The sequence below is a fragment of the Zonotrichia leucophrys genome, chromosome 17, assembly GCF_028769735.1.
Source record: "Zonotrichia leucophrys gambelii isolate GWCS_2022_RI chromosome 17, RI_Zleu_2.0, whole genome shotgun sequence".
Taxonomy (NCBI): domain Eukaryota; kingdom Metazoa; phylum Chordata; class Aves; order Passeriformes; family Passerellidae; genus Zonotrichia; species Zonotrichia leucophrys.
In genome coordinates this window covers 9,265,473-9,284,451 of record NC_088186.1, presented here as the reverse complement: position 1 = coordinate 9,284,451, position 18,979 = coordinate 9,265,473, and the positions used below count along the sequence as shown (strand labels likewise).

Here is an 18,979-nt window from a genome sequence, read left to right as displayed (position 1 = left end):
TTCACATTCTCTGAACCTGAGAGAAGCAGAGAAAAGAATGATCAAAACAATTCTTATCTCAATTGCTTCTCTCAGGTTCAGAGAATGTGAATCCCACAACACCACACTTAGCCATGCTTTGGAAAGAGGAATTTGCATTTAATCTGGATTTCTTGTTTAAAGCAGCTCCAATATTTGCTGGTTTTGCACCACACAGCCATGCTTTGGGGAAAGAGGAATTTGCATTTAATCTGGTTTTATATATTTTTTAAGGAGCTCCAATATTTGCTGGTTCTACACCGGACTTAGCCATGCTTTGGAAAGAGGAATTTGCATTTAATCTGGATTTTTTGTTTAAAGCACCTCCGATATTTGCTGATTTTACACCACACTTAGCCATGCTTTGGAAAGAGGAATTTGCATTTAATCTGGATTGTTTTTCCTGTTTCCCTGCAGGATTCTGGCCACGGCTGGGACGGATTTTGACCTGCGGACCCTGCGAGCCGTGCGGGTGCTGCGGCCGCTGAAGCTCGTGTCAGGAATCCCAAGTGAGTGTCCTGCCCACCTTGTGTCCCAGCCCAAGGGCTCTGTAGGTTTGGGGTGTTACTGCTTTTCTCAGCAATATTTTCTCCCCCTGTCTCTTTGGGGTCTGTGCCTCCTGCCCTCAGCAGGGTCTGGTTGTTTCTCATCCCATTTTGTGCTGATTTCACCTCCCAAATCTGCAGGTGAGGGGCAGGGATTTGTCCAAGGATCATTTTGTCTTTGGGGGTGAAGGAATTCTCTGGGGAGAGCAGATCTGAGAGCTGAATTTTGCAGCTTTCAGGCTTTTCAGCTTGGATCTTCTGATGGTTTTGATCAGCTGAGCATCCTGAGCTGGGCATCTGACCCTTTTAGTAAGGGGGAGATGGGGTCACCATTTGTGGTATTTTCGGGGTCCCCCAGATGGAGGAAGAATTGAGAATCTGACTCCATGTTCTTAGAAGGCTAATTTATTATTTTATGTTACTATATTGAATAAAAGAATACTGTACTAAAACTGTGCTAAAGAATAGAGGAAGGATACAGACAGAAGGCTTAACAAGACACTAATTAAAAACTCGTGACTCTCCAGAGCCCTGACAGAGCTGGATGGTGATTCATCATTAAGTTAAAACAATTCACATGTTGGATAAACAATCTCCAACCATATTCTAAAGCAGCAAAACACAGGAGAAGCAAATGAGATAATAATTGTTTTCCTTTTTCTCTGAGGCTTCTCAGATTCCCAGGAGAAGAAATCCTGGCAAAGGGATTTTTCCAGAAAATGTGACAGTGACAGGGAGAAAATCGGAAAGAGCAGGTGGGATCTGGCCTTGCCTACTCAATTTATGCATTTAATGTGTGAACCCGAGGGGTCTGAATGCTGAGTAGGAGCTGCATCATGCCCTGAAACCATCCCAGTGCCCACACCGTGGCTTTCTGCCTTTTCCTGTCACAGCCACAGCTGCTCTGCCCCCAGCAGGGATCACTTCCAGGAGCTCTTTCATTCCTGGATGTGGAACAGAGAGGTTTGTACCCTCCAGCAGGAGCTGCTGGAAGGAGCTGCAGCACTGTGGGATGCTCTGGTGTTCTCTGGATTCACCTGGGGGCAAGACAGCACCAACAATTCCTGAAATCAGCTTCCATTCATGGGCAGGGCTTCAATCTGAATTCCCAGCCAGGAGAGATCCTCGGAAAGGTGGCATTTGTTAGCAGGGTCTCCAACAAGGAGATGGTGCTGGATGTTTTTCCCTGGACCTTTTGCCTGTGCCAGGTGTGGCAATGGCAGGCAGGAGTGAGGTGGCCCCTCAGAGCTGTCCCTGTCCTGCTGTGGGACACGTGTCCCACCTGGAGACGTGTCCTGGACCAGCACAACACCTCCCCACAATAATTGCTCTCAGGTTTTTAGTGATGTGGTGAAATCTGAATATTTTATAGGTTTTTTTCCCTGTCATAAATGCATAACCTTGATGTGCAACCACCCACAAACACGAAATATTCTTCCCTTTTATTCCCTCGGTGTTTTTTCTGTCAAAGAGACCTTGCTGCTTTTTTAAATGTCTGTGCTCATCTCCATCTCACTGGTGCTGTACAAGGTGGCAAGACAAGGACGATCCTTCACCCCTCAGCCCTCAGGACAGGCCACCAGGGCAGCTGCAGGGTTTTGTGTGCAGGTTTTTGTGTGAATGAAAACAATAATTATCTTGCTGGCCCTGTGTTTGCTGCTTTGGACTGTGCCTTGGGCATTGCTTGCCAACAGGTGAATGTTTGATTGGTTCCATGTGAATTGCTTTTAAATAATGATCAATCACAGCCAGCTGTGTCACTCTGAGGAGTCAGCCATGAGTTTTTCGTTATCATTCTTGTTAAGCCTTCTGTCTGTATCCTTTCTGTATTCTTTAGTATTGTTTTAGTTTTAGCAGGACGTTATCAGCCACCTCCATCTCCTTATCTCCCTGCCTTTAATTGAAACGAGTGCCAGGGCTGGTGACAAAGCTGTGGATGGGCAGCCCTGGGTGTTTGTGCAGAGCAGGGTGTGACAGGGACAGCAGTGTCCCCTATGGGCTGTGGGGGGAGAGGAGCTCCTGAGCAGCCCCCAGTCCCTGGCGCAGGGATCACATCCATCCCTGGGCTTTGCTTCCCTCCTCCATTTCCAAGCTCAGCGACAAGATCAGCTCCTGGGACATTTCTCTTTGCCCTCACTCTGAGCTCCTCAGGACAGGTTTCACTGCAGTCCAGACCCTGCCTGATCACTCCCAGCACCACCATAATCCTCCTTCCAGGGAAACGCTTCAGCCTTGTGTCTATAGACACAAATTGGAATTTATTTTGGCACATATCTGCAGGAGACCCTGGTGCAGCTAAATAATTGTATTAGCTGAGGTTTAATCTTCTGCTGTGGTCTCAGTTCCATTTCAGTGCAGTCAGATAATAACAGTAATAACAATTCAGCACCAATTTCTTAATTACCACTGAGTCCAGCCACGGTGTGAATTTGGTGGAATAAAGCTGACACTTCCAGCTTGTCTGGAAGCTTCCATGTCTGGACATTTCCAGCTGTCTAAAACTGACATGTCCAGCATGTGGAGAAGAGGGAATAAATTTATGTCCCACTGCTCTACACCAGACTGCCTTGCTTGGCCCTAAGGTGTCCTAGGTAGGGTTCAAAGCTGCACCACAACTGCCCCAAGGACCTGGCTCAGCTCCAGGCTGTGTCTCAGGGCTCCAGCAGCTTCAGGAAAAACTCTCTGAAGCTTAACAAAGCACCGGCCCTGTCACCTGAAGAAAAGACACCACAAAAGGAGAACCCCCAGCTGTCTCTCCTGCTCTCATGGCTGGAAATTGTTTTATAGCACCCTGGGAAAAGCAGCATTGCTTGGTGTTGCCAACCCTCAGCCCCTCTCTCCCACCTTCTCTCCACTCCCAAGGCCCCATTTTTGTTCCCTCCCTGAGGTGTTTTTGTGTTTCCACAGGCCTGCAGGTTGTCCTCAAGTCCATCATGAAGGCCATGGTGCCCTTGCTGCAGATTGGGCTGCTCCTCTTCTTCGCCATCGTGATGTTCGCCATCATTGGGCTGGAGTTTTACATGGGCAAGTTCCACAAAACCTGCTTTTCCAACGAGACAGGTGAGCTCTGCCCTCTGGACCTTCCCCTCCTGCTTCTGTGCTGCTTTTCCTTTTGCCTCATTCCCTGCATTCTCTCCCTCTTTACCTACATATTCTGAGAATTACACAGAATTTTGTGCCCACCCTACATGGACTGGGACAGATTCTCCTCTCTCTGATGCCACAGTGCTGCTCCCAAGAGTGACATGAAAGTCTTTAGGGCCTCCTATCCCAAAAGAATTTTCTCATAGCAGAAGCACAGAACCAAATTCCTGTTGTCTCTTATGATTAATGGTGTCTGTCTAATTTTCCTTGGGTTTTGCTTCATGCACATTGAGTTTCCTGAGGAGCTTTCTGGGGAAACTTTGGTGTGGAGTAGTAAGAGAGTGAAATGTCTGGGAGCAACCAAAAAATAAAAGGGCAATAGGTGGGAGGCAGGGAGTCCTTTGATGGAGAAAGGATAAAAATGACCTTCAGAGAAGGGAAATTGGGCACTGAAAAGTAAATGATGTGTCTGTCTGGGAGTGAGTGATAGACCCCAGAAGATGGAAGTAGAGAAGGATGATCCTAGAGATTCTTGGCTGGGAACAGCTGTGTCAAATAATGGACTCATGGAATGCTTTGGGCTGGGAGGGACCTTAAAGACCATCTTGTTCCACCCCATTCCTTTATAGTGGTGTTAATATGTGTTTATTATCTGATAACACACATTAAAATGTTGTTCTTGTCTGCAGACCATTGCATTTTAAGGTGCAATCGACTTTCTTTAAAACACAGCCTTGTATTTTCAGTCATTATCACTAATAGGTCTTAATATTGATTTATTTCCACGCAATGCAATGGTAATAAAAGAACCCTGCCAAATCTCTGGGCATCCCTCACAGTCCTTTCTGATGGGAGCACTTTAATACACTCAGTGTACACAGAGATTTGCAAAGGGAATTCTTGCTCATATTCCTGTGGAATGCTGGAATAACATAAAGCAGGTTGTGAAGGAGTTGGGAGTTGTGAGAAAATTCTGGCAATTCTGGAGGAAAGGAGGTTTCGGACTGGATTTGTGGGAGGGAGAAGTCCCTTTGTGGGGGCTGTGGCAGTGGGGACAGTGATAGCAGTGACAGGATGGGTGTGGAGGGAGCAGCAGAGTCCGTGCTGAGGTGGAGGGGAGGATGAATCCTGAGCAGGCTGGGGCTTGCCAGGAGCATTTTCGGGTCTGTTAGACGGCAAACAAGGCAGGGGATGTTTGTGCATCCCTTGTGAGCAGGAGGCAGCTGCAGGCAGAGCCCGAGGCTCTCCCTCACTGCTGACACTGGATGAGGGAGGATTTTCACGAGGGAGGATTTTCTCAAAAATGCCAACATCCCCCCCAGAGCTGTGTGTGCTCCCCACACGCTCATCTCTGCCATCAGCACTGACCAAGAGAGTCTGGGCCAGGTGTGGGGACCCAGGACAGGTTTTTGTCATGGCTAATGTCATGTGCAAGCTCCTCTTGGCTGGCTGGGTGCATTCCAGCTGGAATTGGGAGCATGGCTGGAGCTCTGCTGCCCGGGCTGCATTTCATCTCTGCTACCTGGATTGCATTTCAGCTCTGCTGCCTGAGCTGCATTTAATCTCTGCTGCCTGAGCTGCTTTTCAGCAGCTGCTGGCTCCTTGTGAGCTGTGGCTTGCTGTAGTCGAGACAGTCACAATACAAAGCAACACACTCAATTTTCAGAAGGCTTCAAACTGTTTTTATTCTAGCCTGCATGCTTTTTATACATTCTTACAAAGCTCATCAGTTTACACTTTACTCATTGGTCACGGAAACAAACAAAGTGCTCATTGGAACAGACAGCTGCAGGTTTCTCTTATTTCTCCTTCTTTCTTTCTTGGTTTCTGTGTCAACAACCTTGGTAGAAAATTCTTCCAGAGTTAAACATGGATCTGATCAAACTTCTCTCTGTAAAACCTCTTGCACTGTGGCAACAACAACGTGTGCCTTTAAAAACCCTTTAATGCTTCCCTAATCCCAGCTCTCTAAACAGGGACATTGCTTGGGATATTTGCTTATTGTATTTGTGGGGTTCCCAGACAAAGGAAGGAATTATGAATCTGACATCATGTTCTTAGAAGGCTAATTTATTATACTGTATTATGTTAAATATAATATAGTATGATACTATATTAATACTATATTATAAATTAATATTATATTATAAATAATGATAATTATTAATTATTATTAATTATAAATAATTAATACTATATTATAAACTTCATAATACTATATTATGTTAAAGAATACTATATAAACTATACTAAAGCCCCTCTCTAGGCAGGGGAAGGGGCTCTGGGGATGCTGAGCTGGCTCTGGGTGAGTTCTGAGCATCCCTTCCAGCTGCCAGGCAGGAAATGGTGTTTCTGGAAAGGAGAGGGGGGTGAGGTTTCCTGGCTCTGCATCCCCTGGGAGCAGAGCAGCAGAACAACCCACAAAGCTTTTGCGAACCTAAGTGCTCCTCATCCCACAGAGGTGCATTAAGGAGCCTGGGCAGAGACCACGGGCTCCAAACCAGCCTGAGGGTGGAAATGTGAACTCATTAAAGAGATGCCTCTGGTAGGGGGTGGAAAATGGGAGGAGGAAAAGCTGCTTGTGCTTTTTTTCTGTTCCAAATCCCCAACGTGAGCAAACCCCTGAGATTTTTTCTGGAATCAGGAGCCAGAGGGACCAACTGTGCATCATGAGGGCACCAAGCAGAGGTGTCAGCAGTGAGTGTTGCTCTGCTGAGCCAATAGCCTGGGTAGGTCAGTGATGAACTGCAGCACAAAGGAGTGCTGGGCACCAAAATATGGCCAAAGGGTTATCCAAGGCCTTTCCCCATCAGCCTGACTGTTCTGAGCTGGAAACATGGCATTATTATAATAAAAATGGATAAAACTCAGTGGTAGTTTTGCTCCAGTCTTGTTTCCCTCTCTGCATCCTCCTTGCTGTCCTGCTCTGCTGACACAGGATTATTTTTAAGCGCCTGACCCAGCCCAAATGCCCCAAAGCTGCTCCAGGACAGAAGCGCACCATATTTATTTCCCATTTTTCCTTGAGATTCCCCCTTTCTCTGTCTTCTCCAGCCATGAGGAGTAAGGACCAGTTCTGGTCACAGTTTTAAAAAAGAAAAAATCCCCCACTCACCCCTTTGTGGTAGATGTGCAGTGCATTTTCAGAGAATTCCCTGGCAGCAAAAGGCCAAACCGGGATGAAACTGGATCCTCTTTTAATGCACACTCTCAAACGGTCAGCAGGAGCCAGCTTTGGCATTTTCTCCTCTCACCAAGCCCTTGTGAGAGCCTGTGGTGACCCATCTGGGAGCTGGAGGTTTGCCCTGCAAAGAGGCATTGAGTCAACAGGAAAGTGTCACATATATATTTATATATATCTACACGCACTTCTGTCCTGCTCCACCGTGACAATTTTGCTTTCCTCCTGCAGGCTTTGATCTGTGGAATGATTATTACTAATTTTTGTTAGTGCTGCTCCTGCTTTTCCCCCTGGTGGAATTGGACTTTGTGCTGTTTGATTCTCCATAAGGTGTCCCTTTAAAAACCCTTTAATGCTTCCCCAGTCCTAGCTCTCTAAACAGGGACATTGCTTGGGATATTTGCTTATTGTATTTGTGGGGTTCCCAGATGAAGGAAGGAATGGTGAATCTGACTCCATGTTCTTAGAAGGCTAATTTATTATTTTTTGATACTATATTATATTAAAGAATACTATACTAAACTATACTAAAGAATACAGAAAGGATTCTTACAGAAGGCTAAAAATATAATAATGAAAACTTGTGACTCTTTCCAGAGTCCTGACACAGCTTGGCCCTGATTGGCCAGTAAGTCAAAAACAATTCACATGAAACCAATTAAACAATCACCTGTTGGATAAACAATCTCCAAACACAAATTCCAAAGCAGCAAAACACAGGAGAAGCAAATAAGATAATTATTGTTTTCCTTTTCCTCTGAGGCTTCTCAACTTCCCAGGAGAAGAATCCTGGGCAAAGGGATTTTTCCAAAAAATGTGACAGTGACATTTGCTTGCTCTGAAAACCCAGCACTGGAGTTTTCCAGCCTGCAGCACTTCCCAGCTGAGCCTGGAAGGTGCTGGGATGGTCCTGGCCATTCCTGGTGCTCCATCCCTGACAGATTTACCCACCTTGGCCTCCTCTGGGTCTGCAGTGAAGCTCAGCAGAGAGGCACCATCCCACATGGATCCTTTCCTTCTGTTTGGAGCAGAAATGTGGAGCTTCTGGAGGAGCTGGAGTCCTTCAGTGCTGCCTTGGGGTGACACCAGGGGCTCCTCATGCAGCTGTGCTCAAACATCTGTACCAGGGCAATTCTGGGGCAGTGCACATGCCCAAACTGGCATTAGTGCAGAAGGTGCCCTTTTGCTTTAATGTTAGAGAGCAAATATTTAGCACTTTGAGGGTGTTTGAAGTGTGTGCTGTTCCCAAAGCCCTGCTTTTACCACACTGTTGGTTTTATTTTTTGTGGTGTTGCTTTATTTTGGTTTTTTTTTTTTTTTTTTTTTTTTTTTGTGGGGGGGGATTAATTTGGGTTTTTTTGTGTGGTTTTTTTCATGCTGATCTTAGACCATTTCCAGGCCTCTCAGATGTACTGGGCTATCACAAGCCAGAAATTATTTGCAGTTTGGAAACCTCTTCTGCCAGGTAACAAGTGGCAGGACAAGAAAAAATGGCCTCAAGTTCTCCAGGAGAGTTTTAAACTGGAGATTTGGGGGAATTTCCTCACTGCAGGGGTGGTCAGGCATTGGAAGGGGCTGCCCAGGGTGGAGTTCCCATCCCTGGAAGTGCCCAAAAACGTGTGGATGTGGAACTTGGGGACATGGGTTAGTGCTGCTGCGTTGATGGTTGCACTTGGTGATCTTAGAGGTCTTTTCCAACCTAAACAATTCCGCCATGTAAGATGGCAAAATAGGAATTTTGGGCACTGCAGGGATGGCTCTGCTCCACCCCTCACTGACCTACCTCCCACAGCCCAGCAGTGTGGAAATGATCACAGGGGCACAACGACTTTTCCATGTCCATAGCGGCACAAAGAAACCCAAAATGTGAATTTAATCCTTGCGGTGGTGCCAGGAGGATGCAGCAGCACCTCTCTCCTGAGGAACTTCTCAGGATGGTTCCAGCAGGAATTTTCAGGATGGTTTCAATTAGGAACTTCTCAGGTTGGTTCCAGCAAGCAGGAACTTTTTAGGATGATTCCAAGTAGGAACTTTCAGGATGTTTCCAAGAAGCAGGAACTTTTTAAGACGGTTCCAAGCAGGAAATTTTTCGGATGGTTCCAAGCAGGAATGTTTTAGGATAGTTCCAAGTAGGAACTTTTTAGGATGGTTCCATGTCCTGGGTTGACTATATGATGCTTTTATCCCCAATCGTCTCATTCTGTTTATGCTGAATAATAATAAGTTTTGTACCTTTAAGAGTGTTACAGAGAGTGAAGGGGGAGGGAGAAGAAGCGCGCAGTTTGTTTTCAGACACTGCACTCCTCCACATTCCTGCTCCTGACTGTGTTGTCTGCGGACAGACAGCGGGACAGAGAGCTCTTCTTTTGCTTTTTAGTTAGTGTTAGCTAGCTGAGGCAAAGAAGTTCCCTGGACTGTTTTTTTCCCTTTTCTTTGGACCTCTTGGAACTGCTCTGGACTGAACACCCAGGAGAACACCGGCAGCTGCAGCTGTGGCCCACCAGGCCAGGCCTGGCCTGCGACAATTCCAGCACTGAGAGACTGATCAGAGACTGAGTGAGCTGCTGCTTGAACTCGGGGTTTTTTCTCAGTTTGTCATCTCTTTTAGAGTGGCAAGGGGTCTCATTGTTTTGATACTGTTTTTGGTCTTATTGTTTAATAAACAGGGGTTTTTTTCCACCTTTCTCCAAGGAGGTATTTTTCTTTCCTCCCGGACCAGTTGGGGGGAGGGGCCGATTGGATCTGCTTTTCCCACCAGAGCTCCTTTGGGGGGATTCTTCCCCAAATTTGCTCTAAACCTAGACAAATACATGAATTGGCGCCCAACGCGCGGCTGGAAAATGTGGAAAAAAGCCCTATTAATTGTGTGTCTGTTGTTGTTAAAGCAGTTAGTAGCTATGCTGCTTGAACCCCTGATGTCTCTGGTTGAGAATGTCTCTGTATGGCTCTGGGCTCTAGACCTTTTTGAGGTTTCAATACCTTTCGGTCATTAGGATTATTGTCCTTAACAAGTAATTTTTACGGTAGAGGGGTACGGATTGGAATAGCTGTTGTGCTGGCCTTGGTGATAATGATTTATAAAGCGTTCAAAAAGATACTGACCTCTGTTTACAGCATGTATGGTTTATGGTTTCTTCATCCTACCCTGCATCCCAATTCCAGTGGTATGTTTTGGGAATTTATTAGTAACTACACTCAGTCTGTTAGAGGAGGAGCTAAGAATGAGACTTTCCAGCCTTCCCTTTCCCTCTTCTCCTTTGGATCGGTTATGTCACTTTTTGAGAATGTTCAGTTTCCCCTGAATGTTAAAGAGACCATCTTTCTGGTATTTAATTTGGTAAGTTTCCTCTATATGGTCTGCAGCTTCTCTAGAATGAGGGCTGAGATATCCAGAGGAGCTGGTGAGACCCCTGATCCAGAAGCAGATGCAGGCGTGAAAAATCCTGAGTGGGGTGGAGAATGGGAAAATATAGGCCAAACCCTGAAGGAATTTTCTGATCCTGTAGACTGGGATTTCCCACGGGAACAAATTCAGAACGCAGCAGAGGTGGGGAAATACCTAAAGGAGAAGTGCCATGACGATTCTAAGGAGAAAAGGCTAATTGCAATAAGCTGGGCCCTGGCCTATGCTTATCGCACTTTGTTAGATACTGTTGGGCAGCAGACAGAGGCAGGGGGCAGGGAGATAAATCAGCTATCCCAGTCACTCAAGCTGTAGCCAACAGCCAGGCTCAGAGCCAGCAGCTAGACCAGACAGTGAGCCTAAGCCAGCATCTAAACCCATGGCTGTTGCTACCAGTACTAGAAGTGGGAAACGCACGGAAAAAACTGATCGACCAGTGGATGATGATGATGATGATGGTGATGATACAGGAGAAGGAACCTCAATGCCTCCTGACGTAAAATCAGGAGTCAAAGCAGCAGGTGCAAGATCAGACGCAAATATTGAGTCTTATTCCCTGAAGGACCTTCGTGGCCTAAGGAAGGACTACACTCGAAGGTCTGATGAATCCATAATTAGTTGGCTGGTCCGTCTCTGGGATGCTGCAGGCGAGGCTACAATTTTGGATGGCACGGAAGCCAGGCATTTGGGATCCCTGTCACAGGATACTGTCATAGACCAAGGAATGATGAGGGGGGCTAACTCTCAGAGCCTCTGGGAACGGGTCCTAAGAAGTGTAGCAGAAAGATACCTGTGTGCAGACGATCTCTATATGCAGCAGACTCAGTGGAAGACAATAGAGCAAGGGATCCAACGCCTGAGAGAAATGGCCGTGGTTGAGATTATCTTCTCAGATGATGTAACAACTAGGAACCCAGACTTAGTACCATGCACGTCTGTGATGTGGCGAAAACTCGTACGACTCGGGCCACAAGAATATGCCTCTGCCTTAGCCATCATGAAGAGGGATGAGAGGGGTGAGACTGTGCTTGACATGGCAAGGAAGCTCCGAGCATATGCAGATGCTGTACATGGCCCAACACATGCCAGAATCGCAGCGGTGGAAACACGTCTTCAAAAATTAGAGGACAAGATAGAGGAGGGTCACAAGAAACTGAGGGAGGAGATTAAAGAGAGCTTTCTCCAAATCTCGGCGGTACAGATCAGAGGTTCTGGTACCCAACGCAGACGTTCCCCAGACGGCGAGAGAAGGTACATCCCACGAGCTGAGCTGTGGTTCTATTTGCGTGATTGTGGAGAAGACATGAGGAGATGGCATAGACAACCTACCTCTGCTCTGGCACAACGGGTGAGACAACTGAAGATTCAGAGAGGAAGTTCCAAAAGGGAAGCAGCTCCAGTGGCCAGTAACCGAACTGTCACATATGATGATAATGACAATATTTTTGATCCCCTTGAAGGAACCTCCAAGACATATGCCCAGGGAAAGAAGGATAACCAGGCTTAGAGGGGCCCTGCCTCTAGCCAGGTAGAGGCTGGGAAAACCGTGTTTTTTGGACTGTGTGGATTCGTTGGCCTGGCACATATGAACCACAAGAATACAAAGCTTTGGTTGACACTGGTGCACAATGCACATTAATCCCATCGAGACATGTGGGGACAGAGTCTGTTTCTATTGCTGGTGTGACAGGGGGATCACAGGATTTTACTCTGGTAGAAGCTGAGGTGAGCCTGACTGGAAATGAGTGGAAGAAACACTCTATTGTGACTGGCCCAGAGGCCCCATGTATTTTGGGCATAGACTACCTTCGAAGTGGGTATTTCAAAGACCCAAAGGGACTCAGATGGGCATTTGGAATAGCTGCTGTAGAGACAGAGGGTGTCAAGCAGTTGAACAGCTTGCCTGGACTGTCAGACAGCCCATCTGCAGTAGGTCTCCTGAAGGTGGAAGAGCAACGAGTGCCAATTGCCACCTCAACAGTGCACCGCCGACAGTACCGAACGAATCGAGATGCTGTGATCCCCATCCATAAGATGATCCGAGAGCTGGAGAGCCAAGGGGTGGTCAGCAAGACCCACTCACCCTTCAACAGCCCCATCTGGCCTGTGCGAAAATCTGAAGGAGAATGGAGATTGACTGTGGACTATCGTGCATTGAATGAAGTGACCCCACCCCTGAGCGCTGCTGTGCCGGACATGCTGGAACTCCAGTACGAGCTGGAGTCCAAGGCAGCAAGGTGGTACGCCACTATAGACATTGCCAATGCATTTTTCTCCATTCCTCTGGCAGCAGAATGCAGGCCTCAGTTTGCTTTCACCTGGAGAGGCGTGCAGTACACCTGGAACCGATTGCCCCAGGGGTGGAAGCACAGCCCCACGTTGGGCGCCAATTCATGTATTTGTCTAGGTTTAGAGCAAATTTGGGGAAGAATCCCCCAAAGGAGCTCTGGTGGGAAAAGCAGATCCAATCGGCCCCTCCCCCCAACTGGTCCGGGAGGAAAGAAAAATACCTCCTTGGAGAAAGGTGGAAAAAAACCCCCTGTTTATTAATTCATGTATTTGTCTAGGTTTAGAGCAAATTTGGGGAAGAATCCCCCCAAAGGAGCTCTGGTGGGAAAAGCAGATCCAATCGGCCCCTCCCCCCAACTGGTCCGGGAGGAAAGAAAAATACCTCCTTGGAGAAAGGTGGAAAAAAACCCCTGTTTATTAAACAATAAGACCAAAACAGTATCAAAACAATGAGACCCCTTGCCACTCTAAAAGAGATGACAAACTGAGAAAAAACCCCGAGTTCAAGCAGCAGCTCACTCAGTCTCTGATCAGTCTCTCAGTGCTGGAATTGTCGCAGGCCAGGCCTGGCCTGGTGGGCCACAGCTGCAGCTGCCGGTGTTCTCCTGGGTGTTCAGTCCAGAGCAGTTCCAAGAGGTCCAAAGAAAAGGGAAAAAAACAGTCCAGGGAACTTCTTTGCCTCAGCTAGCTAACACTAACTAAAAAGCAAAAGAAGAGCTCTCTGTCCCGCTGTCTGTCCGCAGACAACACAGTCAGGAGCAGGAATGTGGAGGAGTGCAGTGTCTGAAAACAAACTGCGCGCTTCTTCTCCCTCCCCCTTCACTCTCTGTAACACTCTTAAAGGTACAAAACTTATTATTATTCAGCATAAACAGAATGAGACGATTGGGGATAAAAGCATCATATAGTCAACCCAGGACATTCCAACAAGCAGGAACTCCTCAGGATGGTTCCAAGCAGGAACTCCTCAGGATGGTTTCAAGCAGGAACTTTTTACAATAGTTTCAATCAGGAACTTTTTAGGATGGTTCCAACAAGGAGGAACTTTTTAGGATAGTTCCAAGCAGGAACTTTTTAGGATGGTTTCAATCAGGAACTTTTTAGGATGGTTCCAACAAGGAGGAACTTTTCAGAATGGTTCCAAGTAGGAACTTTTCAGGATGGTTCCAGCAAGCGGGAACTCCTCAGGGTAGCTCCAATCAGTAACTTCTCTTCCCTCCCTGCAGGTGAGGAGGTGGGGGATTTTCCCTGTGGAGAGGAGCCTCCTGCCAGGCAGTGTGAGAGCGGGACCACGTGCAGGGAGTACTGGCAGGGCCCCAACTATGGCATCACCAACTTTGACAACATCCTCTTCGCCGTGCTCACCGTCTTCCAGTGCATCACCATGGAGGGCTGGACCGACATCCTCTACAACGTGAGTGCTCTGCTGGGGCTGGGGGTGTTGGATGGGAAGAGATGGTTCTGGAATTAAAAAAAGTTATTTAATTTGTGTGGTTTTTACCTCCTGAACACCTGCTTTTGAGGAGGATTGTTCCTGTTTTCCTGAGGGTCTGTTTCTGGTTGAGTCTGAGGTGCTTGGAGGGTCTAGAGTTGCTCAGCTATGGGATGAGTAGGAGCAGGAGGATGAGCAGCACCAGACAGGAAATTCTCAGGATGGTTTCAGTCAGGAACTGCTCAGAATGGCTCCAATCCAGAACTCTTCAGGATGGTTTCAGTCAGAAATTTCTCAGGTTGGTTTCAGTGAGAAAACTGAAACCTGGGTGGTGGCAGTGCAGGAGATGGTGTCACCCCAAGGTGCTCCTGTGCTCTGCTGGGTGGGTAGGAGCAGGTTCTCACAATGCCCCAAAGAAATTCCAAATTGTACAAAATTGGGTGGCAAAAGCACCAACTCCTTCATATTTTGTACCTGGAGGTTTCCTCTCCTGACTGGGTGATCAATCTTGTAACACTGAGCTCCAGGACTGGTTTTGCTTAGTCCAGTCCAGTTTTACAAAGCCCTATCACTCACCTTCACCCCTGGCATGACTCTGTAGGCTGCAGAGAAGATGCTCCAGGCTGAATTCCTGCCTCCTGCAAGGCAGGACCACGACTGGCACAACCTCTTGGCCGTTCTGTTTTGTTATTCCCAATTTTACAAAGAGCAGGATGATTTCCCCCAGCCTCTGCTGGCATCCATTTGAGGGTGCAGTTCATGTGGAAAAATCCCTAAGTTGGGCATTACTGATGCCCTCAGCCCATTTCTCTGGCTGGAGGGATGATGCTGCGCTCAGTTTTCTTCATCACAGACTCCAGAGCCCTGCTGGCCCCTTTCAGTCCTTCCTGGAAGGGTTTTTGTAGCAACAGGAAAGGATTATCCTCAGCCACAGTGAATTGCCAGGTACAATTCTGCTGTGTTTGGAGCCAATAAATGTGATTTATTCTCTTCTCCCTTCCTTGCTCAGTTCCTGCATTTATTCCCAGTCTCTGACCACTTAAAGCCATCTCTAGAAGATTTCTCCCCTCACCCTAAAGCCTCACCACACCACCAGATTCCCCCCTTCTCATTCAGCATTCCTGCTCCTTCCTCCTGGTGCCAAGTGTTGTAAGAAAAGCCCATTAGCATCCTGACTGGGATTGATTAATCAATATGTGGTGCATGAGATCATCTTCTCCCCACCTGCCTCCTGTACCACACGCAAAACCCTGAGCTTACTATGGGGGTATTGATTTTGAGGGCTGATTGAAGCTGTTGTAGCTTCATTCTGGATACCCATGAATTGGGAGCAGGTGCCTGGATCAGCTGCAGAGTGAATTTGTTGTGTCTGAGACCTCAGTTTAGGGTTTGATCTGGCAGACCTGAGGGGCTCTGGATGTCCTCAGTGAGGGGAGGCTGAGGGCTTTGTGCTGTGCCATGGGACACTCAGCAGAAGTCAGTGATGCCAGCAGCTACCCCTGCCACCTGTCCCTTGTCCCCAAGGGCTGTCAGCCCCTCCCTGTGCTGCTCTGCTTGCTGAGGACCTGGCTGTGCTATTGCAGGTTGGAAATAGAGAAGGTGTGGGTGGGGAAGATCCTCTCTGTGCAGCCCTCAGCCTTTTCACAGCTTCTCTCATGTGCTGCTTTCTGGCCTCTTGTTTCTTGGTTTGGTGTCTTCTGTGCCTACTCCAAGTCCATCAAATTGAAAAAGGGAGACAAAAGCCCAGATTGTGCTGCAGCAGTGACTGGAAACCCTCCATGGGGTGTTTGTGGATGCATTATCAGGCTCTGCATAGGTAAAAGCAGTGAAGCAGTAGAATTATGGAATGGTCTGGGTGGGAAGGGATAATCCCATTCCCACCCCTGCCATGGCAGGGACACCTCCCACTGTCCCAGGCTGCTCCCAGTCCTGTCCAGCCTGGCCTTGGGCACTGCCAGGGATCCAGGGGCAGCCACAGCTGCTCTGGGCACCCTGTGCCAGGGCCTGCCCACCCTGCCAGGGAACAATTCCTAATTCCCAATATCCCATCTAACTCATCTCTCTCTCAGTTTGAAATCATTGCCCCTCGTTCTGTCACTCTGCCATATAAAACGTCCCTCTCCCTCCTTTTAATAAGTTCCTTCAGGCCCTGGAAGGGGCTCTGAGCTCTCCCTGGAGCTTCTCCTCTCCAGGTGAGCACCCCCAGCTCTCCCAGCCTGGCTCCAGCCCTGGAGCAGCTCCATGGCCTCCTCTGGATCTCTCCAGCAGCTCCAGCTCCTCCTGATGTTGAAGACCCCAGATCTGGACACAGAACCCCAAGTGGGGTCCCACAAAGGCACAGCAGAGGGGGGAATCACCTCCCTCATGCTGGCCACTCCTCTGTAGGTGGAATCCATCCACCCTGCTCCAGGCAGAGCAGAAACTGCCCAGGGATGCTGCTTGAACCCTACTGGACCCAGACAGGGAAGAATCTGGAAGATGTTTCCCCTTGAATCCAGAACTGGTAGAGTAAGTGAACCCTTCAACAAAGGAGGAGTGTCAGAGGTTTTTCCTTGTTCAGGGAGCTCTGATTCACCAACCAAGCTCTCCACTCCTAAGGAAAATGGGTTTTGTTAGGAAAATTTTATCAAGAGAAGTTTCCCTGTCAGCCCCAGGCTCTGGTGTCCTCAAGGAGAGCAGCATTCCCCTGCTGCAGGATACTCATCAGAACTGAGTTGTGCACCTACTTTTAATCTTTTCCTTAATTAAGATTTGCAAAAGGCTGTGGGACCATGGGAGGCAAGATGTGGTCTGTGTAAACTGTGATTAAGCATTAGTAAGAATAAAGGAGCTTTTTCTCCTGCTAACTCATTAAAGCAGGGAAAAACACACAGTTCTGGGGCCCCAAACATAATGAGGACATGGAACTGTGGGAGCAAGCCCAGAGGAGGCCACGAAGTTGAGAACAGAGCACCTCCCCTATGGACACAGAAGAGGTCGTGTGGAGAGCTCAGAGCCCCTTGCAGGGCCTGAAGGGGCACCAGGAGAGCTGGAGAGGGACTGGGGACAGGGGATGGAGGAACAGGACACAGGGAATGGCTTCAGTCTGACAGGGAGTGGGGTTAGGTGGGATATTGGGAATTGGGAATTGTTCCCTGTGAGGGTGGGCAGGCCCTGGCACAGGGTGCCCAGAGCAGCTGTGGCTGCCCCTGGATCCCTGGCAGTGCCCAAGGCCAGGCTGGGCAGGGCTGGGAGCAGCCTGGGACAGTGGGAGGTGTCCCTGCCATGGCAGGGGTGGCACTGGGTGGGATTTAAGGTCCCTTCAACCCAAATCTGTGATTCTATAAATGCTCCTAATCCTGAGGCTTAGCTGAGCCCTTCCTTCACCCCTCCAGTGAGTGCCACCACCCCAGTCTGGCCCAGATGGGGCAGATTTGTCCCCCTGCTTGTACAAACCCCTCCCTTGGTGCTGCTGGGGCAGCCAGCCCTGCTGGGACTGAAATCCCTGTGCTGCCAGGCAGTCTGGGACTGAGACCCATTAGGGGAAGGCTGAGGTTACAACTTCTGCCTTAATGGCCCATTCATTTCCTGCTGCAAAACGTCTGGATTGATTGTCCTGCATCAGCAGGGCTCTGCTCTCACTCCCCTCCTCCTGCTGCACTGGTGCTGGGGGTGCTTAGGGCAGGGCTTTACTGGGATGTCAGGGTATTGTATTTGCAGGGACCCTCATGGCAGGGAAGAATCATGAATCTGACTCCATGTGCTCAGAAGGCTAATTTATTACTTTTTAAGACTATAATATATTAAAGATATATATATTAGTATATATAGTATATTAATATATAGTATATAAATATATATTATATTATATTATATTATATTATATTATATTATATTATATTATATTATATTATATTATATTATATTATATTATATTATATTATATTATATTATATTATATTATATTATATTATATATACTAAACTATACTAAAGAATACAAAAGGAATTCATACAGAATGCTAAAAAGATAATAATGAAAACTTGTGACTCTTTCCAGAGTCCTGACACAGCTTGGCCCTGATTGGCCAAAGAGTGAAAACAACTCCCAGCAGAATCCAATGGAACAATCACCTGTGGGTAAACAATCTCCAAACACATTCCACATGAGCACAACACAGGAGAAGCAAATGAGATAAGGATTGTTTTCCTTTTCTCTGAGGCTTCTCAGCTTCCCAGGAGAAAAACCCTGGGTGAAGGGATTTTTCAGAGAATGTGAATGTGACATCAGGGAGCAGTCACTGGGTGGGATGTGCTTCACCAGTTCAGCACTCATTGAAATCTGGGAGGTTTTGCTCTGTCCTGAAAGCAGATTGGAGGCTGAGAAAGCTGGGCTGTGATGGCACCAGGCAAACTGAGGAGTTTGGTGTCAAGGCTGTTCAGGAGAGAGGGATGGGGTTTGATGGCTTGGCTCAGGTCTGTCAAAGTGAGGGGTTTGTTGTGAGGGATTATTCAGTCATTCCCAAAGGACTGAGGTGACTTTAGAGGTGGTCCAGATCCAGCTTTCCGACAGATTAAGAAACTCACAGCATCAAAGTCTTCAGCACAGCCTTGCTGTTGGAAACCTACTTTGTAAATATTCACTCCTTGTCCTGTGATAAATTGAGGAATTAGGAGAGCAAGAAGAAAGCAAGTTCACAAATCCCAGCCCATTTTTACCATGCTGATCCACTATTTATACTTCCAGAGACTTTTCCTTTTAATTGGGGCTCATGAAAGCTTTCTAGCAAGGCTTTATCTGGGAGGTGATTTATGCTTGAAGCAAAGAGGCTGAATCATCAGTAGGGTGAAACACTTCAGTAATAAGCTGGGGAAAAGAACTTCCTGCCTCAGCAGCACAAAAGCATTGGAACAATGACTCCAACCAAGCTCCTCTGAGAGCTGCAGGTTTGTCTCAGCTGTGCTTGTTTGTGCTCAAAAGTGTCCAAGGACCAACAGGTGGTTTAGGAAAGCTGGTGATGAGGAAGAACACTTTTTCCAGCAAGTGGA

At 47.6% G+C, this 18,979-nt stretch overlaps 1 protein-coding gene across 14 annotated transcripts in view; it reads left to right on the top strand.

The window, feature by feature from the left end:
* Nucleotides 1–18,979, top strand: part of CACNA1B (calcium voltage-gated channel subunit alpha1 B) — a 322,441-nt gene that overhangs the window by 117,254 nt on the left and 186,208 nt on the right. For all 14 annotated transcript variants that reach the window (XM_064728143.1, XM_064728152.1, XM_064728150.1 and 11 more), the window contains exons 4-6: nt 436–527; nt 3,471–3,623; nt 13,747–13,934. In XM_064728143.1, the coding sequence (XP_064584213.1) occupies nt 436–527; nt 3,471–3,623; nt 13,747–13,934 (433 nt within the window). The remainder of the gene's footprint in view (nt 1–435; nt 528–3,470; nt 3,624–13,746; nt 13,935–18,979) is intronic.